Source organism: Elephantulus edwardii, unplaced genomic scaffold (assembly GCF_000299155.1).
Source record: "Elephantulus edwardii isolate Elephantulus edwardi_28Jun2011 unplaced genomic scaffold, EleEdw1.0 scaffold00019, whole genome shotgun sequence".
Classification (NCBI taxonomy): domain Eukaryota; kingdom Metazoa; phylum Chordata; class Mammalia; order Macroscelidea; family Macroscelididae; genus Elephantulus; species Elephantulus edwardii.
The window spans coordinates 7,218,386-7,243,366 of NW_006399769.1; the positions used below are offsets into that span (position 1 = coordinate 7,218,386).

Sequence of the window (24,981 nt, forward strand, 5' to 3'; positions counted from 1 at the left end):
ATATAGATAGGTCTAAGTAGTAAGATCTAGAGAGAGGATGAAAGGCACCCAGTGTCAAGGACTCTCCTTCGTAGGGTCACTATGAGTCGCCTGCGACTCGACGGCACTTAACAACAACAACAAGTAGTAAGGCAGATGAGTGGAATGTTAATGTATTATATACAGCCCTTTATTTGGCTTGCTTAAAGTATACATGGTTTATTTCAGTTGAGATTTAATTACTTTTCTAAAATTTTGATTTAACATTTCATTTGTAGGTACTGTTTATGATGTAAGTCACTATAATGCTTTACTTAAAGTCTATCTTCAGAATGAATATAAATTCTCACCAACTGACTTTTTGGCAAAAATGGAGGAAGCAAATATTCAGCCAAATCGAGTAGGTATTAATAAATGCTTATTGGTCACATTCACTTTTTTTTTAACCCACAGAAAGATATTAACTGGCCTATTTCATTGATAGGTGACGTATCAGAGGTTGATTGCTGCTTATTGTAATGTAGGAGATATTGAAGGTGCCAGGTATGGATCTCTATAGATAATTTTTGAACCCATAGTGTTTTTATATTTTACCTTTTTTTTTTTTAAGTTTCTTTATGTTGTTGCATAACATCAAGTTGGAACTGACGCATACAACGTACAGCTGACCCTCCAGTGGGCTGTTAGAGGCAGTATATACCCTAAGAGGAGATTGCCCATCCTGCTTCCATGCAGCACCTAGTATTAAACAGTGTAACTTTGTGTTAGGAGCATAATTACTTACCACTAAGTAACCGAAGCTCCCTATTTAATCGCTGAAATTTGGCAGTATGATTTGGATAAAATAGAAATTGTTCTGCACACAAAAAAATAGGCCCATAATTGATGGGAAATTTTATTTATTAGAATATCAGTTTAAAACTTGAGGTATAAAATTTGGCTTTATTTTTCCTTTTTAGAATATTTGCTAAAGTTAATATTCTTAGCATATTCATTTTATAAACTGGAAGATTTAATTTGTTTTACCTCCTTGATTCATATAAAATCAGTTGAAATATTTTCCTACTTGTGTAAAATTTCTCTTCTAGACAAAGGACTGGGAGAAATAGGGATAAGTAGAAATGGACAGTGTCTTCCCATGCAGTGTGCAGCCTCTGAAAACCCACTGGAGGATCAGCTATAGCTTGCTTCTGACATGACAGCAAATAATAGCAATATAGTAAATAATGACATGTAAAATCTTGTTTAAAAGTGAATGAATCTTAATAAAGATTAGTATGGAATAAACAATCAGATATTTTTTAGAATTACTTACTATTTTTATTTTTTTTTCTATAATTATATTTTATTAATTTTCATAAACATTTACAGAGATTTTGGGCTTCCACTCATTCATTGTTGCACTATTCTCTCTACCCTCCTCCCAGTTTGTTCTTGTCCAAATGCCACAGTGCTTGTCAAAGCCAGTTCTGATCAATCTTCTTTGTCAGTGTATCCTTTGCCATTCCCTATCACTCCTAAGTACCTCAAGACTATTGAGACTTCAGGAAGTAAAAAGAGTAGATTTTTACCTGAAAATTTCAAAAACAAATATGTGATAACTACGGTAAGAATAAAAATAGGATAAAATAATTCTATACACATTTCTTACTCTAAAGGCCTAATTCTGTACAATTTGTATACTATTTTATCCTGATTCTGTACTCATTTTGATGTATATTTCCCAGGAATAAATTCCTTTTTTTTTTTGTTACAGCAAGATTCTTGGGTTTATGAAAAGCAAGGATCTTCCAGTCACAGAAGCGGTGTTCAGTGCCCTTGTTACCGGACATGCAAGAGCAGAGTAATGTTCAAATTAGTTCTTGATTCCTCAGTGAGGTTTAAATGATAGAAAACTATTGTAAAATACTTGTTTATAAGCCTTATTTGTCTCTCCCCTCAAAAACTTGATTGTATGAAGTAGGAAATAGTACTTTGATAACTTAACCTTAATGTTTCACAGAACTAAACTTTAAAGGGAACTTACCTTTAAAATTAAGACTCACCTTTATAAAGAAGTATCAGCTTCTTACTGCTTTTCTGGTTTCTAGATTATATTTTCCTTTTGGAAGAATAATAATTGTTACTCTTCCTTTAGAAGATTAACTTGAACCTTTCCATTCAGTATAAGAAGACGTAATGTTTTGTGGATATTATGCCGTTTTATTTCCTTTTTTGGAAATGTTACGTGTCCCTATTTGAGATATTTATTATTTTTATTTCAGAAATATACAACCAATTTAACTTGTCCTTTTTTTATATCGATGTGACTTTGATTTGTGTTTCTTGTTGTTATGTACCATTGAGTTGCCTGCGACCCATTGTGACCTTGTATGTATAGCAGCTCTGAGCCAGTTTCACTAATTCCGACACACCAGTTTTTAATTTTAATATGCATAGGTAATACATTTTAGAGTAAATAATATAAGTGACAATTTGACCTTAGTATAATAGTCTGAAGGAGCTCTGGCACAGTGACACTTAGCTGCTCACCAAAAGGCTGACATTTCAAACATGCCAAAGGACGGAAGATTTAACAATCTGCTTCTTTAAAGATTCACAGCCTTTCGAACACTATGGGGCAGTTGGGGCAGTTCTGCTTTGTCTGTAGCATCTCAATGAACTTGGCTTTGAGTCTGGTTTGGTTTTGGAGAGTACCTTGTTTTCTTTTCCTTAACTAATAGGGATATGGAGAATGCAGAAAATATTCTTACAGTGATGAAAGAAGCTGGACTTGAGCCTGGTCCAGACACATACCTTGCATTGTTAAATGCATATGCTGAGAAGGGAGATATCGATCATGTTACGCAGGTAAGATTTCTACCATACAAATAAACATACTTTAATCATTTGTATAAACTAGCATGTTTTGTGTGAGGCAGAAAAGTATAGTTTTAAGGGTCATTCTTATTATTTTAAATTATTACTTTAACGTTGATATTGCCATTATTGTTGAAATAGACTATTTTCCTCTGTAAAAAAAAATCTTAACCTTTTAGGTGGTGTTTATTTATGTTTTGTATTTTAATTAATTTAAAATTAAGTGAAGAAAAAAAATCCTCCTAGTTTCTAACTTTTCTAATTTCTGCAATTATCTGTAGACCTTGGAGAAAGTGAAGCAGTCTGATCTTTACCTTACGGACCGTGATTTATTGCAAGTTATTTATAGCTTCTGTAAAGCTGGATATCCTCAGTATGTTTCAGAGATTTTGGGAAAATTTACACATGAAAGAAGATACATTCCAGGTAGTTTTTAGAAACTATTGTCATTTTTAGAAAAATTTGAATTGCAGCTCTCACAGAGTAGAATAAACATTTTCTAACATTAGAGGAGTGTGGATTGTGGTTGATGCACGGGCTTTTAAAGACTAAATGAAAAAACTTGGGTTCTTGAATACAGGAGAATGTTTCAATGTGAAAGTATTTCATTGTTATTTTAACATACATAGGAAAAAATCAGACCTTTTTCAATGTTTGCAATTCTTCATTTTGTCTTTAGTACTGGTTGCAGTGTGAAACTATTCAATGCCATAAAAAAAGCTATCTTGTCTTCTCAGATGCAATGAACCTCATTTTACTTTTAATCACTGAAAAATTGGAAGATACAGCATTCCAAATTTTATTAGCCTGTTCTTTGGCGAGAAAAGATGATCTCCGTGATTTTGGAAGGTTTTTTTTGCGACACTGTGTGGAAATGAATACGGTATCCTATCATTTTTACTTTGTATATAGTATAATAAGCAATGAAGTAAGATTCTTTAATATATAATGAGAAGTGTTTTGAAATTCAAAAAAGCCTGAGAACACCAACATTTTCATCATGAAATTGATGGGAGAATTTGTAGATTTTCCTGATGTGTGACTTTTTTGTCTCTTTTTAGCCTGCGGAGAAGTTAAGTGACTACTGCAAGAAGTTAAAGGAATCCCAGTTGCACTCATCTCCTTTCCAGTTCACACTACATTGTGCTTTAGAAACCAATAAAGCTGGTACTGTATATATGCTTTCAATTTTTTATTGTTTTTTAAGTGAAAGTTTTCAGAGGCAATGTATATTCCATTGAGTATTTTCATGATGTGCTTTGGTTTTTTACAGCCCCGCATTGTATCATCCTTCCTTCTGCTCTCTGTGGTTCTTCTCTCCTTTCATGCATTTATCTTTTCCCTTCCTGCCTTCTGGGGTTGCTCCCTGGGCAGCGGCTACCCTTGTGATCTTGTGTGGATGATTGCTCTAAGGAATGACAGTTATTCTTTGCCTCATGTTACTGTTTACCCAGTGTTATTGTCTGTTATAGATCTTACAGATCTATTTTTTGACTACAAGTTATACCATCGGGCTATGTTTTTAAGTTAAAATCAGCATAAATACATTTTGCTTAAGTAACTTAATATTTATGTTCTTTCAGATTTGGTGAAAGCTCTAGTGAAGACTTTTAAGGAAGAAGGCTTTCCCATCAGAACTCATTATTTCTGGCCATTGCTAGTTGGACATCAGAAGAAGAAAGATGTTCAAGGTTCACTTTTTCTTTTTGGGGTTTATGTTGGTTCAGAAATCTTGTGTACACATCATATTGAGATATTTGAGAAAGCATACTTATTCCTAAGTTAGGACATCTTCAGAGAAAATGGAATTGTCATAAGTTGTAGTAAATTATTTCAAAAACATTTTTTAAAACTAAACCCAAAGGGTTTTTCAATATTAATTTAATAATTCACCTCTGATACTGACATTCAGACTTATAAAATGTAGTTTTCAATAGCATATTATTTTTAAGTTTTTAATAAAATTCTTAGGTGATTGATGTCACATACTGTATTCCAAAAATTAGTTTTTCATCTTTAAAGAAGATTGCAAGGTAAAATTACATTTAGTCAGATTTATTACAACAGTAAGCTTGGCCTTTTTTTTTTTAACTTGTAGACCAGTCTATTTCTTAAGTGAGCTGTGTTATGGTAAGGAAAGATAGGAAAACTTTTACTGCAAAGTGAATGCTCGTGACCTGACAGTCTGCTGATTGAAGGACAGAAATGCTCAATCTTCCAGGTTCTTAAGTAGGTTTAAGCATTTATCACACTTTCCTCTGGTACACATGGGATGTCTATAGGATATGAATAAGAATTGAACAAACATTAAATTTTAGAGTACAGTATCTAATTCTTTGGTTTGCATTATTGGTAATTCAGAAAGAGTAGTCTCATAAAAAGATGCTTTTAACAGAAGTACTTCCCCCTTGGGGAAACAAAAAATGGTCTTTTTCATTTTATCTCACAGTATAATGTGCTTTAGAATGAGATGCAGAGTTGTTAGTGTGACATTGGGTGACAAAACAAAATGCACAAACAACAAAAAAAAGTGCTTTTAGCAGACTTTCATATTGCAATTTTATTTTAAATATATAGTCATCTTCTGGTTTAAAGGAATACTGAAACAAGTATTCCCTAATTGTTTCTGGCTATAAAAGTCTAAATCCTTTTTAGAAAAATCTTTGTGAAAACAATATGCTATTTGATTAACTCTTTGCATATCCTCCAGTTCTGAAACCTTCAAGGAGTAACCTTTAACTTAGTGTTTTTTAATAAGAGTTACATCATTCCTTGAAAATGATGTATGAGGCATGTTAGTATTGTCCACCTGTACACAGAAAATACTTCTGATTCTCCTGTTGAAATATTTGTTTGTTCATCAGGTAAATTTGCTTTTGTCAACTCTTTCAAAGAGTCTTGATTTGAAACAGGAAAACATAAAAGAAGACATAATCTCTCTCTTAGCTGTAGCTTGAACTAGTGATAAAAATAAGCTTTCTCTTGAATTTGTCCCTTTGCATCTCAGAATTTCTGTTTCAGGGATGTAGAGTTGTTAAAACCCTACTGTTTTTATCTGTGGAGAAACATAGTGAGTGGTAAAGAGATTCAGCATACTTTAGCTCTGTAAATGCCTTGCTGTCAGTAGTGCTAGGATTAGAATGGAGTTTTTCTCCTTCCTGTTTTGTATTATATCACTGTCGTATTAAACTTTTTTTTTAATTTCTTGTTGTGGACCGTCAAATGGAATCCAACTGCCACAAGAGGAGAATGCCCCTCCTTCTCCAGCAGAGCATCTGGTAGTTTCGAACCTCACACTTTTGGGATTGCAGCGCAGCCTGTTGCCACTAGGCCTCCCTTGTCATATTAAACTTTTAAATGTATAATGCTGCATTTATTTTGTAAAAATTCTTAGCTGTTAGCTAAAAAGTAGCTACCAATTTTTGGTACTGGGGCATTGGAAAGCACAGAAGTTTATTTTTATTGAGCAATGTGAGACTGTCACTTGTTTATAAAAACTAGATTCTTCCTTGTAAGAAGAGGTCTAAAAAGATAAAGTATGTATTCTATAGTCTTCCTGCATGTAGCAGGCTATATAGATTCCACAGTATAAATTAAGAAAGTGACATTCCTTTTTTTAAATTTTTTTTTTTTGAAAGTGACATTCTTAATTAGTGTAGCAAACTTGTTCTTTGTCTTCTTTGTTGGTTACTCCCTGTCTGTGAATTGGTCTATCAAAGTTACATGTAAATTGATAGATAGAACAAAATAATGGTTTGAATGATGTAGAATATGGAGGAGTAGTTGTTAATAAATAAACAAAACATTCAGGAAATATATTTGGAAGTTAGATAAAATGGAATCAGGGGTTTTCATTAATAGAATGATCAAGTTTCCCTTGAATTCTAGAATTTCCTATTCTCCAAGTTCTTTTTTTTTTAAATTTTTCTTGAGTAAATACCTAGGACCCAGTAAAGATGGCTGGATCATATGGTGGTTATTTAGCTTTCTAAGAAGTTAACAGATTGTTTTCAAAAGTGATTGTGTCATTTGACATGCCAACACTAAAGTGTGAGACTTATTGTTGTTCCACATCCTTTCCAACATTTGGTGTGGTCTCTCTCCAAGTTCTTTTTAAAGTTTCTGTAATGACTTTCTTATGGCTCATTGTGGCATCACCATTTTTAGTGTTACAATTATTGCTGCCTATATAAAGTGACATAACCCACAAGTGTTGGTTCTGTATCATTTCGTGTATATAGAAGACATCAAACTAAGAATGTAAGAGGATGACTTGTGCAAGGAAGTCAGAAATTAAGTGTTTGGTAAAGTAGTTGAAAATAGGGAACTTACCCTGAAAATGAAGACATTTTCTGAATGAAGCCTATAATCAGATAATTACAGTTAGTAAATGTTACTCTGATAAACCATTTTATCTCTTCTAATACTTTGTGGGTTATTTCACTTCTTTAGAACTTTTTAGAAGGATCCTATCCTTCACCTTCACAGATTTGTGTTTGTGCCTTTATATGAGATACTTTTATTATTTTATTTGTTTACTCTTAGGTTAGATTTTGTAAATTCACAGATATTTTGAGATCTATCATTAACAGAGTTAATTGAGAAATTTTATTTTTATGGAGATTTATTATAGTTTACTTGATGAATCACTTTTTATTTCCTTATAGATAAGTCTTTCCCTCTTTCATCTGGGATTAGTTATTAAAGTGAAAACTTTTATATCCTCTCAGGTTGATTGAGAAAGTGACTAAATTTGTTTAACAGAAGTCTTAGGTTTCTAAACCTGTTTTCATTTCAGCTAGAAAGACATAAGTTAAAAAATATCAGCTGTACAGACCAATTAAATGAGCAGATTGTATTCCTCTTCCTGATGAACATTGTTGAAATGAAAATTGATATTAGGAAAAAGAAATATATTTTTGCTACTATTAATATTTATTAGTAATTAGTAATTTTTCTTTTAGGTATTTTTCCTTTTTTTAAAAGAATATCACCTGATACCAGTTTATTTATCTGTGTACAATTCTGGCTTTACTAACTACCCTAAGAGATAAATAGAAAGCTTTATTATCAGCATTTCCTATATTCCAGACAAACCAGTGCTGTTGGGCAATTCTGATTCATAAGTGACCCTGTTAGGGAACAGCCCATGAGGGTTTCCAAGTCTGCAAATTTTTTGTAAAAGCAGACTGCCAGCCCTTTGTCTCATGAAGTAGTTGGTAAGTTTGAACTGCTCACCTTTTGGATAACAACTAAAAGACTTAACCAGAAGTCAGTATAGGATTCCTACTGCTCCGCCTATGATCTTGGAGAAATCACTTAATCTTACCCTTTCAAAATGAAACTGAGATGTGTTCCGGCTTTGTCTGCAGAGAAAGGTACATCCCCCAATAGACTGAATTGAAAACATGGTTTCTAATATATATTTGCTGTTATATGTGGTCAAGTAGGAACTGACTCATAGCTGACCTTCCAGCTGGTTTTCAGAGACTGTAAATCACTGGAGATGAGTTTGTCTGTCTTTTTCCTGCAGAGCAGCTGGTGGATTTCCTTTCAGTTGACAGTATAACTCCTTACTCACTAAGCTACCAGAGATCCCTAGATAGATATTTATGTTCATGTCTAAGTTAAGCTTCTTCTCATGCTAAAACATTTTCATACTGTCTTTAGTATTCCCTTAAGCTTAGATCACAAGAATTTCTTTTGTTATTTGGTGTGCGGTATTTACAATTTCTGGAACTTTGCTTATTTCAGTAGTTATTTGTTGAAACCTCTCATACATAATTGTTCCCTTCATTGAGTGCCTTAATATACATGCTTTGTTTAGTTCATTTATAGTAGTTAGAAGGGTTAAGCAAAGCAATATATAGAAAAGTGTCTGAAAAGTATTTTCATTGTTGCTAATTCTACTATGTAAGCCAAGAGTCACATGCTCAGAAAGGTGAATTTACTTGCTCAGAGTTGACACTGCCATTAAGTGATAGAACCAAATCTGAAAGCAAAGTCTCTGTAAGCTTTTCATACACTTCACCAGAGTGTTTCACTGTAAACCCAAATATTTACCTTAAACCAAAATCACAGCAGCAACCATTACTGGTCAAGAAGGATGTTGGCAATGTTAAATAGATCATCACTAGTAACTGAAGGTCACTTAGCTTTGTCATCCATCAGATGCTTGTGAGGAACATAATGGGATGCATGTGTAATTGCTTCAATTTATGCTAGTTACAAATAGTATATAGTACTGATTTCCAGGAAATTATTTGATGAATAGTTTTAAATTTTGCTAATAATTACTGCAAGTTCTGGTGGTGCTGTGGTTAAGACTGCTAAGCAGAAAGTAAGCCGTTCAAACCTACCACTTGCTCTGTAAGAGAATGACGTGACCATCTGCTTCCGTGGTCACTACCTCAGGACTCCCACATGGGAGCTCCAGCAGCATTGTCTGTGGAGAGTTTTGCTATTAACCCAAGGGTGGCACCTCCCTGGTGGTTAGATCCACCAGTGGCTCCACAAGACAAAGGGGCAGTCTCCACCTGTCTCAATACCTCATTGCTGTTGAATAGGAGTCAACTTGCAGTGGACCTTCTAGCAAGTCTGCAGAGGTAGTAAATCACATGGGAGGAGATTGCCTCTCTTTCTCCCAACTTGACACTGGTGGATTCAAACTGCCTTCCTTTGGATTGGCAGCAGAACTCTCCCACTCTGCCACAGAGCTCCAGAGTGTGAGGGTCAGCTATGTGTCACCTCTTATGGTGGGATGATTCTCCTCTGACTTATAGGATGCTGTGAGTTGGAAATAATTGACTTGATGGCAAGGAGTTTTAGTGGAGTAACTACATGTGGACAGCTTTTCCCATGCTATTTAACTGCCTCTGAAAACCCACCAAGAGTCAGCCATGGGTCAGTTCTGACTCGATGGCAAAACAACAAATTTATAGTAAACTAGTCACTTTTTTTTTGCTTTTTAGTTGTTTTGCATTGTTATTTTTACATATTGAAAAATGTGTAATATACATTTAAATGAGTAGAGTACATTTAAACTTCAAAGATTTTGAAAATATTAGCTAATTGTAAATATGAAAAAGCTCCTTAAAATACTGTCTACTTGCAAAGAAATAAACAGATAATCACTCTGACTTGCCCATAAATTTCTGTCAGAGCATATTACCACTGTTTAATTTTTTTTTTCCCTAAAAGGATATTGTAGAGTAAATCCACATTTTTTGAGGGGAATTTTAATAATGTGAAAGTAATAAAGCATATATAAATTTTAGAGAGGGAAACAATTATATCCTTTCTATAACCAAGCCTATTGCCGCTGAGCCAATTCTAGCTCATAAATGACCCTGAGGGACAGAATGGTATCGCCTTGGAAGATTTCCAGGGTGGTAAATCCTTGTAGAAGCTAACTGCTGCTTCTTTCTCCCGTACAGTAAAACAATCTCTGTCAAATCACTTGACACTTGAGTAGTTTGACAGTTTTCTAGAACTAACTGGCTCTGATATGAAAAATGAATATATACCATTGAAATTAACTAGTTTTGGGAAACATGCATTGGCCTCTTAAGTTATTTAAAGACTTTGAGAAAGGAAAGAAAGCTCATTTTTAATTGCTTTAATAAACAGACAACAATTAGAACCAAATTTTTCTGTTTCTTTATTCTTATATTGTAAAATAGGAAGAATTCAGAGTTAGTAACAATTAGGGTTTGGGTTTTGATTTTCGGTGTTTTGTTTTGTTGGTTTCCTGGGGGTTTTTTCGTTAGTGTAAGTATTTAAAAACACTTTTGAAACGGATTTTGTCTTTGACAAATTCCCTCTCGTTAATAACATCAACCCTGTAAAATCCTGTCTTTGTGCAATGCTTTTCTCAAAATATTTCGTTGTGTAGGTACAGCATGATGTATGATCTCTTTCATTTTTGACATCACATATGTTAGACATGCTACTTAATTAAGTTACAGCTTCTAGGGTATATTCTTAGTACTCACCACTAAATTAATAGGCAGCAATAGAGAAAGGAGAAATGTTTTTCCCTTTGTCCCCAATTTTTTTAATCTGAGTTCTGTGTTAGATAAAATCAAAATGCTAAGGACTTTTCCTACATTGTGATTCAGAAAGCAACTAAAGCGAACTTTTTTTAATCTTTTAATTTATTTCAAATTTTTCACCTTTGTGCTACCAAATTTTATCTTACAGGTATAATTGAAGTTCTCAAAGGAATGCAAAAAATAGGAGTAAATCCAGATCCTGAGACTTATATAAATTATGTGTTTCCATCATTTGATAGTGTGAAGGCTGTACGTGCCAGTTTGGAAGTGAGTATCAGTGTAGTTTTAATTTCTTAATTGGATAGAATTTTCCTCCCTCTTGTTTAATAATGAACAAAAGACAATGCGTTTTAAGATTTGTTTTCCAAAGCTTAATAGAATTAAAAGGATAGAATAAATCTGAATTAAACATAAAAAGAGAAACCAGAATTTTTCTTGTTTGTTGAAAAGACAATGTGCTGATAACAGAAGAAAATGAAGTAAAGCAGTATTACTGCTTACTCTCACCATACAGCTGTAATTTAATTTTTTAAATGCTCATTTGCAATGTGCATTTTTAGAAATGCAATCTCATTGTAGTTCTTATCTTGTGTTTGGTGTTTTTTTTGTTTTAATATTATTAATTTAATAAAATTGCATTAATGAGGGTTGCACTTTTCTGTTTCAGAGCAAAGAACTTTACAATTAGGAATGATGTGACAGGATACCAAATAATTTAATAAATTTTTTCTAAAGATTTACTTCCTACGTATTTACTCACATTGTTAGTGTTCATTTCTTTCCTTCAAATAATTAATTATAAACTTCTTTTTCTTTATTTTAATTCATTCATTGTTGTACACTTTCCTTCCTACCCACCCCTCCCCCCAGTTGTCTTTGAGAAGTAAAAAAAAAAGAAAATTCTTTTATTGTTATACAGTCTTCCCCATTCCCCAGTCCACTACACTATGCAGCTTTCATTCTGGACTCTTGTCATGACAATAATACCTAATCATATATACCTCCTAATCCGTGCTCTCCCTCATCTATTTCAATGCAGCATACATTATTTATCCTCTCTTAGTTTCCCCCCCAACCTTGATGTCAGTCCCGCTGTACAACAGTGGCATTATGCAGTATTTGTTCTTTTGTGACTGAGATATTTCACTCAGCATAATGTCCTCCAGGGTCACACATTCTGTATATTTCATGAGTTCTTTGTTTTTCAGTGCAACGTAGTATTCCATTGTGTGAATATACCATAGCTTCTCTATCCATTCGTTTGTTGGCGGACACTTAGGTTGTTTCCAGCTCCTTGCTATTGTGAACAAAGCTGTGATAAACTTGGGTGTGCATATATATGCTTGGGTGGCGGTTATGGTTTCTTTGGGGTATATTCCCAGTAGTAGAATTACTGGGTCAAATGGTATTTCTATTTGCAGCTTTTTGAGAAAGCGCCATACAGCCTTCCATAGTGATTGCACCATTTTAGACTCCCACCAACAGTGAATAAGGGTTCCAGTTTCTCCACAACCTCACCAGCATTTGTTGTTTGCTGTTATGTTGAATTTTGCTATTCTGTTTGGGGTGAGGTGATATCTTGTAGTTTTTTTTATAATTATAAACTTCTTGAAGGTATGTGCGGTATTGTTACTTCACTTTCCTAAGAACTTAGCCAAGTATTGTGAACCTATACTACACATACTAAAAAAAATAACAACAAAACCCAAAAAACTTTCCCCACGTTTTCTTATTTACCCAAATAGTTTTTTATCCTCCTACTCCAAGGAATTCATTGTCTTTCTTTTTTTTAATTGTCTTTTTGATACTGTTTTTTTTGTTTCTCACTAGTCATTTAGGGAGAACAAGATCTAATTTGAACTTACCTTAAATTTGATTACATTAATTTTTATATCAGCTACCTTTTTGTATCCATTGCTCAAAAGTTTTAATTAAGTCGTATTGTCGTAGAATATTAATTCGCTGTTACCTTTAAGTGCACATGCATGTACTGCACTAAAAGCTTTTTGTATGTATTTTTGAATATATAGTTGTAACAGAAGTTGTAGATGTGTTAGAAAAAAGAAGTGATACTTTTAGAATATATAGTTGTAACAAAAGTTATAGATATGTTAGAAAGCATACTTACCCAAAGTTGTTACATAGATGTAACATACTTGTAGATGTGGTTGAATTATTGAAAAGTGTTTTTTGTTTTGTTTTTTAAAAAATGAGTATATTGCATGTATTCACCAGCAAACCCACTTTTCTTGACTTGGTACATTTCCATAACAGAATGTAATTACACGAATTCTTTTCTAGTCTGCATTCAGGGATTGTTGTAGTTTATGTTCTGTTGAGTCTGAGGCATAAAGTCCCTGTGAACAGGGGTTGGCACTTTGCCCTCTTCTGCACCACCCTCACAGTCCCTGCCATGCTCAGGCCCTCGGGCCTCAGGCACAATGACTGGCAGCAGAACCCCAGGGAGAGGGGACTAAGCCATGCAGTCCATTTGCACAGGCAAATGCAGACCTCCGTTTCACCACCACAGTGTGCACGGACTGTGAACATAGGTGTTTTATAAGTCCTTGGATATGTTATCACTTTGATTCCAAATTGCTACAATAAAGCAAATTTACCAGTAATCCTGATAACATTATAAAGTGTGATATATGAATATTTTATTTCCTTGTTTATTTAAAGGTTACACTTAATCTGTTTTATAGTCTATTAAGTGTGCAATAGCATTATGAAAGAGTTTGAAATATTGCATGAATAATCAAGATATGACAGACAAAAAATCAAGAGACACAAAACTATTCAACTTGCTGTTGAAAAAATTGTTCATCAGAGATTTAGCACAAAACACAATATACTTGTACTGTTTAATTGTAGAAGCTGTCCATGAGTTCCAAAGGTGAGCCATTCCTAACAGTGCCTTTAAGAATTTATTTGTAGATCAGTTAGAACAGGTAGATCAGGTTCTTATTTAACCTTTACTTAACCTTTACTTTTATTTAATAAAAAATCTACATATACAGTAAGTGAAAGTGTCCAAAAGAAATTGTTGGGAATAAGGGTTGGTTGGGTCAGTATTGGGGCACATTTACTAACGTTAAAACAAGACTTCAAAGGTGCTGGAATCCTGGTCAGAGATTATGGCGAACCACAAAACTTTGGGTGTGATGCAACAAGCTACTTGAAAGAACTCACTAAGCCTCTTCTGAGTTTGTCCCATGACAGCTTTGACCCATAATCTTTCTCATTACCAAAATTGTAAGAATTCCAATCTGTTGCTATATTTGGATTGCCTATAACAACTGGTTTGAAGCTTTGTATTTAAAAAGAAGTAGGTATTGTCAATAAATTGCATATTCATAACCCCAGGATTTCCTGTACAGTTGTAACATTTATTTTTATCTTTACTTATTATTTAATAGTTAAGTGTTTTTCAGTATTCTACTATTTATAAAATGATGTACTGAATATATTTGAACTAAATTTCATTCATGCCATTAAGCTATTAATTAAATTATGATAGTAGGACAAGTAATTGATCATTTGGAGTTATAAAACAATAGACGTGACTAGATTTTATTTTTGTCTGAATGAGTAAATGATTCTATTTTCTTCAGTAATAAACATCTCTGAAGGGTAACAGATTACCTGTAATTTGAAGGTATACCTTTTACTTGAAATGTTAGAATTTCTTTATCATACACCTTATGCTGAAGTATCACTTATTCAGTTTATATATTCTAGAAATTTATAAATGAGTTTTTCAGAAGTGATAAAAAATGGTAAAAATTTCAGGGACAACAGAATCCTTTTAACTAAGTCATATTATCATTAAAATATGTTTTATTCCTAGGAAAATGGATATGTTCCTGAAAATAAAACCTTTTTGCAAGCTGAATTGAAAAATGAAGCATTAAAGGGGAACTTGGACTCTTTTTTATCATTTTGTAAGTATGCAACATTAAATATAAGCTTGACAGATGTCGATTTTGAGTTCTGTTGATGTCATATAAAACAGTTCATGTATTATAAGCAAGGTTGTTTTTGTATTTTTTTAAGACCACACTGATAAGACATGATGTAAGTTGAACTAATGGATAATTTGGAAGTAATTTTAATGCTGCAAGAACTTGATGCATCATAGTGTTAGATACAGGTTGGACTGGGGTTCCAGTTGACCTGGGTTTTATTTATTATTTATTTCCTGATTGTGTGATTTGTAGTAAATCTATGTGTTCCACTTTAATAAGAGTATTACTTCTTATCTCTCTACCTTGAGAGATTTGGTTTTGAAAATGTTTTCTAAACTATTATTATTGGTTTTAATATATATATACACACATACTATATATAAATAGATAAAATTATTAACAAAAAGGTCTATTATTAATATATAAAATTAACTATATGAATATAAAATATAAACTATCTTCTAGACCTTGTTGGAGGGAAGAATATCCCCAAATGAAAAGTACAACCAGTGTTTATTAAAAACATTTATGTATGCCAGACTACTTAATTTTTTTAAAAAAAATTTTATTTTAATTTCATGAACATTTACAGAGATTTTGGATTTCCATTCATTCATTGTTGCAGACTATATATATTAGTAAGTTACTTCTACTTACATATGAAGAAGGACATTGTAAGATGACTATCTTCCATTCTTTTTTAACATACCCATCACAGTACTTGGTAATTTCCAGATTTTGTGAAAAGTGTATCCTACATACATACTAATTTAGCCCCCTAAACTGTAAAAAATTAAGCTCTGACTAATATGTATTAGAATTGTAAAGGTGATTACTTTGTAAAAACCAAATTATTACTATACATTACCCTTGGGTTACTTAAAATAGTTCATAGTATTATGAAGGAAAAGCAAGTGTCCAGTATAAAAAATAGTACAGAGATGTAACTGAGTAGAAGGTTAAATATTAATACTGGCAGTTAGCAGAGTGTACTGATTTTCTTTCCACTTGTGTAATACAGATTTTCCATACTGACAAGATGAAAGTAGGAAAACATTAGCAGAGGAATCTGGGAACACACGGTTTATACATGAGAACTGCTTTTTCCTTTTATTATACAGTCTGTTCCTCTTCATTGTCAACCTCTTGATTTTTCAGACTTGTTTGTTGCTAAGGTAACTAGGTGCTTTTTGTTAGCATGCTCAGATGTTTTGGTCATCTTTATGGAGGTTGGTTTTCTTTTCGGTCATCTTTTTCATGAATAAGAAACTTGGCAATATTCTTGTAAAATTCTATTAAATAGTGTAAAAAATAAATTTCCACAAGGATGTTTAGTTTTTGGTGTTGTTGGTTTCTTTGTTTTGTGGTTTTTTTTAAATTTGCTTGGAACTCTAAGGCTAAAGACTATTTGCATTTGTTCCTGGTGCCCTCTGTTCCAGCTCTGATTTTCAGGTCTTTACAGGGCATTTGTTTTATAATTACTAGTATTTGCAGTAGGTAACTCCTTGGTAATCAGGACTGGTTACTACATCACACTGGTTACTACATCACAAGTAGAGAAGGGTGAGTGGGCCCCTGCCCATCATATGTGGGGGGAGTAGCAAACATTTTCTCACTTGTTTTGTGGACATGGAACATGACTAGAAATCTAATCAAACAATATTAGACGAAGTTGCTGAGAGGCATGTGTTTGTATACACTTTAAAGTGCCGTTAAAGCCCAGGTCAAATTTCATGATTTTTACATTTCAAAATGCTATAAAACCACTAAGAAATTTATGTTCTCTGTTGAAGGAATAGAACAGCTGAGTTAAAATAATTCTCCCTATGTATATGGGATAATTTTTAGTTTACGGACATTGAACAAATGATCTATGAATTCCCATGAGACTTTTTGGGTATTTTTCTGTTTGTTTTTAAGTTAATCCAGCTATCTTCATTTTCACCTAAATTAAGAAATTAAGAAATCTCTTTTCAGAATTTTCCTCTTTTGAATTCCTCTCTAATTGCTTCTGCATTGGCTCATTGAGTAGCCAGTTCCATTTATTATGAATGAAGTAACTTAGGTACTTGTTATATGATGCCCATTTATCACACTAGCAGGGTGAAACAAATTCAGAAAGTATACCTTCTATGATCCTCCTGTCCCTTACGAATCATGACAGGGATTATGTGAAGAAAAAAGTCCTGATTTATCCATTAAAGCAAATCAAGCTTATAATGTCTGCATTGAAGCACATAAGTTGTCGGCTGTTAAATGCCAATAAGAGTAGTAGAGCAAACAAATGCTCAGAGAGCAATATACTAAGTCAGCTACACGATAGATGTGAAGATCTCTGGTTCTTTGGCTTACGGATGTCACCCTTTTTTTTAAAAAAAAATGTTTATTTTTTGATGCATGTACCGTCAAATCATATCTGACTGGTACAGGAAGAGATTGTCCCTCCTTCTTCAGCAGAGTGTCTGGTGGATTCGAACCACACACCTCGGGGATTACAGTGTAGCTTCTTGCCACTAGGCCACCAGAGCTCCCTAGGATGTCACTCTTGTATGAGTGTGAATCATATATTGGAACAGAAAATAGAATGGGAAAGTGTGGGTGGTGTGTAGAACCCAACACCAGTCTCAGAAGAACTTCCTCCTGCCATCTGTTATCTTTAAAGGACAAACATCCAGTAGAGTATTCCTGAAAAAAAAGAAAAAAGCGAAGTTTTTTGTTGTGAATATGTGATTGTATTGCATTGGCTAATTTTGTATGCAAGCATTTTTATTTTTAAAATAAGACTTCAAAAATAAAATTTTTAAAATGTTGTACATATGTTTTCATATAAGTTAATTTTTCTTTTTCCTTGACTGAAATTTGGTGTTGGTCCTTTTCTTTTCTAGTGGAATCAAATACATCACCTATGTCATTGAATTATTTGAGAGGCAGCCTGATTTTAGGTTTTAAGAGGTAAGATAATCCATCTATCCATCTATCTATCTATGTTGTCATTCATTTACACATGCTTTCTAAGAAATAATATAGCAGATTTAATAAAGGCGTTGTTCAAGAAAGAACTGTTTAAAAATGGCAGATTTCTGTAATAGGGGAATTTGAGTGTATGTTTGGTTTATACTTTGAATATTTCATTACAAAATACCTTTTATTAACTAAATCTGTTTTCTTTCTCATTAATTTCTGTGTGTTCTATGTGTTCATCTCCTTCTGTCCAGTTTTTATTAATTTGAAAATGTTCAAGCACAAAGAAATGTTGGGAAAAACAGTTCTGGAAACCCTCATCTATGTGGAGCCACCATATTTATCATATTTATTTGCTCTTTCTCAGATACACACTTTCACTAATATGTGTGTGCATGCATCACTTCCCTACCTACCTGCCTGCCTCATGGTTGATGCATTAGTTCCAGCTTACAGCTACCCTATGAGGCTTCCCATAGAATTTGTACATTTTTACAGCAGTACACTGGCCATAGAGCTTAATCTGCTATACTTCTCGGGCTTCATGTACACTGTTTTTCCTCTTCCCCCACCTCTTTTTTTTTCCTTCCCTCTTTACTCTGTCTACACACACACACACACACACACACACACACACAGAGAGAGAGAGAGAGAGAAATATGTCATTTCTTGAAATTCTTCTGTGTCAGCCAATTCTTTTTGGTATAGTGACTCTGTAGTTTCCCGGGTCATTCAGCTTTCGACCTTCAGCATCCTTAAGTATTGGCAATTCGAGGTTTGAATTTATTCTTCAGTTCCTTCAGCTTAAGAAATGCCGAGCGAATTTGTCTCTTTTAGCTTTCCAACTCCAGCTCCTTGCACATTTCATTTTGCTTTGTCTTCCTGAGCCGCCCTTTTAAATCATCTGTTCAATTCCTTTACTTTTTTATTTCTCCGCTTTGCTTTGGCTTCTTGGCATTGTTCAGAGTCTCTTCTGACATCCATCTTGGTTTTTTCTTCCTCCTCTGTCTTTGTAATGACTTTTTTGCATTCTTCATGGATGATATTTCTGATACCTCCCACTGGTAATCTGGTATTCACTCATTAGTTTCAAGGCCTCAAACCTGTTGCTGATATGGTCTTTAAATTCTAGTGGGATAAACTCAAGGTCAACTTTGATAATTGTGCATTTGATTTTATTTTCTTTAGCTTCAGTTTAAACTTGCATGTGAGTAATTGATAGTCTGTTCCATAGTCATCACCTGGCCTAGTTTTCACAGCTGATATTGAGCTGCTCTGTCGATTTTTTTTCTGCACGTGTAGTCAGTCTGATTCCTGTGTAGACTGTCAGGTGAAGTACATGTGTATAGTCGTCATTTATGTTTCTTACAAAATGTATTTGCAATGAATAAAGACATTTATTGTACAAATTTTGTGCTCATGCGAAACCTATACTTGGACCAAGCAATAATCAGAACAGAGCAGGGAAACACTGCATCGTTCAGGATCAGGAAAGGTGTGTGTCAGGGATGCATCCTATCTCCATACCTTTTCAATCTGTATGCAGAACATACCATCCAGGAGGCTGGACTTTATGAGGAGGAATGATTGGATTGGAAGACTGATCAACTGATCAACAGCCTGTCTTAAGCAGACAGTACCACCTTACTTGCTGAATATAAAGAAAATACGAGGTGTTTATTGTAGAAGGTCAAGGACTGTAGTCTTCAGTATGGATTGAACCTCAGCGTCAAGAAAACAAAGATTCCCACCCCTAGGCCAATTAGTAGCTTCATGATAGATGAAGAGATTGAAACTGTTAACAGCTTCAGCTTGCTTGTTTCCACAATTAACACTCTTGGCACCAACAGTGAAGCAATCAAAAGACAAATTGCATTGGGAAAGTCTGCTATCAAGGACCTCTCTAGAGTGCTGAAGAGCAACAATGTCAGTCTGGAGACTAAGGTGCACCTGATCCAGGCCATCATCTTCTGTGTTACTTGCTATGTGTCAGAGAGCTGAACATTGACTGAATGATAGAAGAAGAATCGCTGCCTTTGAGTTGTGGTGCTGGAGAACAGTGTTGAACATACAGTGGACTGTCAGAAGAACAGGTCTGTCCTGAAGAGGGTGAATCCAGGCAGCTCCCTTAAGGCAAGGATTTTCAAGCTCTGTCTCACATACTTGACCATGTGTCAGGAGGGACCAGTCCTTGGGGAAGGACATCATGTTTGGAAGGGTGATGGAACTACACAGGAGAAGAAGACCCAGGAAGGATAGGTTAACTCAGTGACTGGAGAAATGGGAGATTTCGTATACTAGAGTTGATGAGATCAGCTCAGGATAGGGCAGGGTTCAGAACTATTGTACTCTGTGGTCGCTATGAGTTGCAGGTGACTCGACGACACATAACAACATTCAAAACATAAAATCACCATAATATTAACACACTTGACAAAAAGTAGTTAAAGAGGGGAATTCATCAAATTTTCAAAGGAGTCTGTGATAAGGTAAAAGGGGAAGAATCATTGCCGATCTTGTCACGTCATATAATGCTGTTTTAGCCGTTGGCGACTTATGTCCTTATAAACAGATTTTCTTCCTTGCTCCTTAGATGTGGTAAGCCTCTATAAACTTACATACTGTAAGATTTAAATTTGTTTCTAGCCGAAACCTCCTTTCTCCCATAAATAATGACTACATTTTATTCACCTGGTTATTTTACCTTACTGTTGTTTAAAGCATTTTCGCTTCATATTCCCATTTTTCACATGCCCGTTTTAATTTTTTTCCATTTATTTAGGAGTGGTTTATTTTCCCAAATATTTTAGTTTGTTTTAAGTAAAAGCATATTAGTTTTCACATACTCATTCATAGATAATTTTGTTTTTTACATTAAAGACTATTGATTAATGTAATTAATTCAGTAACTAAGCAAGCTTGTATTCTGTATTTCTATTCATCCAGTTTATCTACTACTTTTCACTTGCCTCTCCCTCTCTTCCCATCTTTGTAAAAACTTTCCCTTTATTTTTTTTAATTATTTTGTGTGTGTGTACCATCAAATCAGGTCTGACTGGTACAGGAGGAGATTGCCCCTCCTTCTCCAGTAGAGTATCTGGTGGATTCAAACTGTATACCTCTGGTATTGCAGTGCAGCTTTTTGCCACTAGGCCACCAGAGCTCCCCTCCTGCCTTTGATTTTTGTAATAGTGATTTTATACCATGATTTTTCTTTTGTGATGATTTCTTCACACAGCATAATTTGTTCTAGATTCATCCATGTTGTGTTTTAATAGGCAATACTTGGGATTGTTTCCAACACTTTGTTATTGTAAATAATACTCCAGTAAGCATGGACGTGTGTATGCCAATTTGTGTTGTTGCTTTTTGGGATATGTAACTAGCAGTGTTGTTGCCTGGATCAAATGGTATTTCTATTTTTAGCTTTCTAAGAAAGTGCCAAACTACTTTCCTTAGTGACTTCATCATTTTACATTCCTACAGTGTATGGGTTTTAATCTCTACCTTTTGCCAGCATTTGTTTGCTGTCTTGTTGGACTTTTTTTAAAAAAAAACTTTTACTATTCTTTTTTCTTTTATTATTTTGTGTGTGTGTGTACCATCAAATAGAATCTGACTGGTGCAGAAGGAGATTGCTTCTCCTCTAAGAGGAGCAGCTGGTGGATTCAAACTGCGTACCTTTGGGATTGTAGTGCAGCTTCTTGCCTCTAGGCCACCAGAGCTCCCTTGTCGGTTGAACTTTTCTTGTTGCCCGTTTGAAATGATACTGTTTTGATCTGCAACTCTCTAACTACCTTGAGGAGTGTTGTGGTACCCTAATGGGTGAGGAGTTTCACTGCTAATCCAAAGGCAGGCAATTTGAATCTACCCTCAATTCCTTGAGAGAAAGATGGATGTTCTCTATCTGTGCAATTTATAACCTCTGAAAACCTGCTGGAGGGTCAGATACAAGTCAGTTTCAACTCACCAGCAACACATTTTTACATTTTATGGTGATCTTGAGCATCCTTCATGTTTGTTGGCCTTCAGAATGTCTTCTGTGGAGTATCTGTTCAGGTCCTCTCCCATTTTGTAATTGGTCTTTTTCTTGTTGGAAGTTTTCTATAAACTTTAGAGATTAATCCCTTGCTATATGTATTATCACCAAATATTTTTTTTCCAGCCTATAGGCAACATGTCTTTTTAATGTACAATTTTTATTTTGAAATGACTTGACTGCTACAAGAAGGTTGATGATTCAAGTCCCCTGGCTGCTTCATGAGAGGAACAGGGCAGTCTGCTTTTGTGGAGATGACCCCCTTAAGCTTGCCTGGGGGTTCCCATGAGGCAGAACTGACTCTGATAGCAGTAAGTTTGAGGTGTTTGCTAAGGTGGGACATATGGAATCACAGAAAGTTGAAGAGATAGAATACTGAGAGCCTGTGTATTTTTCTTTAATAACTAGTACACTGCCAAAACCAAGTTTTCACATTGAGATGGTCTGTGTGCTTAGTTCTGTTATCACCTGTGTAGATTTGTGTACCCACCTTTGTAGTCCTCTGTGTACCTCTTTGTATAGTCATACTTACTCCCCATTCCCTTATCCCTCCTCCCACCATTCCTAATCCTTGGCTAATTTGTTCTCTGTCTATAATTGTGTCATTTCACAAATGTTATATAAATGGACATAACATGGTATACTGTCATACTTGAGGTCGGCTTTGTTTTCACTCAGGTAATCCCTTTGAAATTCATCTAGATTGTTTCACATATCAGTAGCTCTTTCCAGGCATATTTTTTAAAGTAAAAAATAAATGTTCTGCAGATAACCTATATGGAAATCCTATATTAAAAAATTTTAAAAAGCGTTTTCATTTTTTGGATTTGTAAATGTAGGGGTTTTTTTTTTAACATTCATTGCCTATCTGCCATTAAAACACCACTAGTTTTCTTAAGGTAAATTATGTTTGAATTAAAATTTTTTTAATGATTTTAAACGTAGTCTTTAAAAGAGTGCAAGGGCTCAGTCGAGACCTCCAGGACAGCAGTGAACCATCAGATTGAGCCAGCACTAGACATCTGCCCCACCCCTCTGCAGAGCCCACTGGACTTGGCAGCTCTGGTATGGACAGTGGACAGTGGCAGGGGCAGGGGTTCCAAAGAGTTCAGTGAGGCCCACCACTCCTGCAGCCCACCCAAGGAAGGCAGTGTTCGATGGAAGCTGGGAAAGAATCTCTTCTTTCTCAGAGGTTTGCCATCCAGATTCCCCTCAGTAGAACTGGAGGCAGGGAACCTATGGGGAGAGGCAGGCTGGCTGGCTGACTCCCCTGGCCGTTGCAGAACAGAGCTGCCTGAACCCACTCACGCAGGAGGACGCAGGGGCAGAAGTGTTTTTAAATATGTGTGTGTATCTTTTTTTAAAGCTCTGAGATGTCAACAAGACAGTTAAAATCAGAATTCTTGCAGAAGTCGTATCTAGAAAACCTTTGTTCTTTGATTGTCCCATTCTGTAATTGATTTTCTCCCAGGTAAAATTTGGACAAGCCATGCTTTTCTTTTTTTTTTTTTTTGCTTTTGTCTTGTAATATTTTTAAGTTTGTAGAAAGTCAGTTAATTGATTACCCCGTATAGGCTTTTTACAGATTCATCATCTTTTTCACATTTTACCAGATTGTTTTTATTTGTTCCCACCTCCGTCCTGTCACCTCTCTGTATGAGGGATTACAGGGATGGGTATTGGTTATTTTCCTTGCTAATTTTTAATCTAAAAGACTTGTGCAAGTCTGTCCTTTATGTATGACATAAATTCTTTTATGTATGACAGAAATGGATTCTTTTGAAGAATCCAAACTAGATATTTTCTCAGGTTATTCCTCCCAAGCTGGAAGACCGTGTGAGTGAATCTTGCCTTCTCTGGGACCCAGACTTACGAAGTCTATCTCATTAGGGTATCAGTGTTGATCACAGGGTCAAGATGTTGAGTTCTTTATTGCATAGTATTTATTCTGTCACAGGCCATATTTATCCTGTGGCAGACACTATCAGATCGTGCAGATATCCTGCTCCTAATCACTAAAATTGAAGATTTAAGAGTTATTGATGATCATTGGGCCAAATCAGTCTTCATTTTAGGGTTTTACAATGGGTGAAGCCCAGCCTTTCCAGTTATGTTTTCTGAAAATGTACTTTTTTAATTTAATCTTTCTTTCGTTAATGTAAGATTTTGATCTGTATGTGTAATTAAATAATTTGTAGTGTGTTGTAAATTACATTTTTGAAATATGTTTGGTTGCCTTTTTTTAATGCTCTGCTGCCCTCTGCAGGTGCATGGATGTAAATCTTTGGAGCAAGGTAAGTTCTAGTACTGCAAGTTATAAAGTGCTGTCTAAAATAACCAGTAAGAACAAAAATTAAAATAACTTTATACCCTCATAATATGTTTAGAGTAATTTTTAAAACATTTTTGAAGCAAATAGTTTGGTTTTTTTGTTTTTAAAAAAAAATTTTTTTTTTTAATTTTTTTTTTCTGTGAGTGTACTGTCAAACAGATCTGACTGGTACAGGAAGGAGATTGTCCCTCCTTCACCTGCAGAGCATCTGGTGGATTCGAAGAAGCAAATAGTTTTGAAACTGTTTTCTGTAAACACAAAATTATGTTTTATATAATTTTTACCTTTTGTCTTAAATTCTTCATAAGGTTTTCAACTGTTCAAAAAGATAACTGTTAACATTATTGTATTGAAATTTGGCATACATATTTTTCAAACATATAGGTATATGTGTGTATCCACATTACAGAGCCAACTTTAAGCTACCACTATTCAAAAATATTAACTGATTTCATGCATGAAGCATGACTACCCAAATAATTGAATTGTAAGAATATTAGCATCTGAATTAAGTATATACATGTTTAATTAAGTATATCATGTATTTGGCTTAAAATTCTAAATTTGTGTATTTTTTTAAAATCTACATTTTATTCTATTGTTATTATTACTTGTATAGCCATCAGTGATTGGGATATACTTTTTTACTATAATCTTTATTGATTTATTAATAAAAAATATTTTTATTGAAAATACAGTATCATGTGACTGCCTAGTGTACAGCTGTTGTGCCTGTTATCTGTTCTACTTATATTTGTTAGTTTCAAAGCCATTTATAGACTTAAATGA

The 24,981-nt window shown here is 34.4% G+C and overlaps 1 protein-coding gene across 1 annotated transcript in view; it reads left to right on the top strand.

Moving 5' to 3' along the window:
- Positions 1 to 24,981, top strand: part of LRPPRC (leucine-rich pentatricopeptide repeat containing) — a 112,313-nt gene that overhangs the window by 26,580 nt on the left and 60,752 nt on the right. Inside the window, exons 4-15 of the mRNA XM_006882376.1 lie at positions 258 to 379; positions 464 to 522; positions 1,736 to 1,822; positions 2,703 to 2,829; positions 3,120 to 3,264; positions 3,576 to 3,721; positions 3,900 to 4,005; positions 4,422 to 4,529; positions 11,041 to 11,159; positions 14,743 to 14,836; positions 17,746 to 17,812; positions 24,127 to 24,154. Coding sequence (XP_006882438.1) covers positions 258 to 379; positions 464 to 522; positions 1,736 to 1,822; positions 2,703 to 2,829; positions 3,120 to 3,264; positions 3,576 to 3,721; positions 3,900 to 4,005; positions 4,422 to 4,529; positions 11,041 to 11,159; positions 14,743 to 14,836; positions 17,746 to 17,812; positions 24,127 to 24,154 — 1,208 coding nt within the window. The remainder of the gene's footprint in view (positions 1 to 257; positions 380 to 463; positions 523 to 1,735; positions 1,823 to 2,702; positions 2,830 to 3,119; positions 3,265 to 3,575; positions 3,722 to 3,899; positions 4,006 to 4,421; positions 4,530 to 11,040; positions 11,160 to 14,742; positions 14,837 to 17,745; positions 17,813 to 24,126; positions 24,155 to 24,981) is intronic.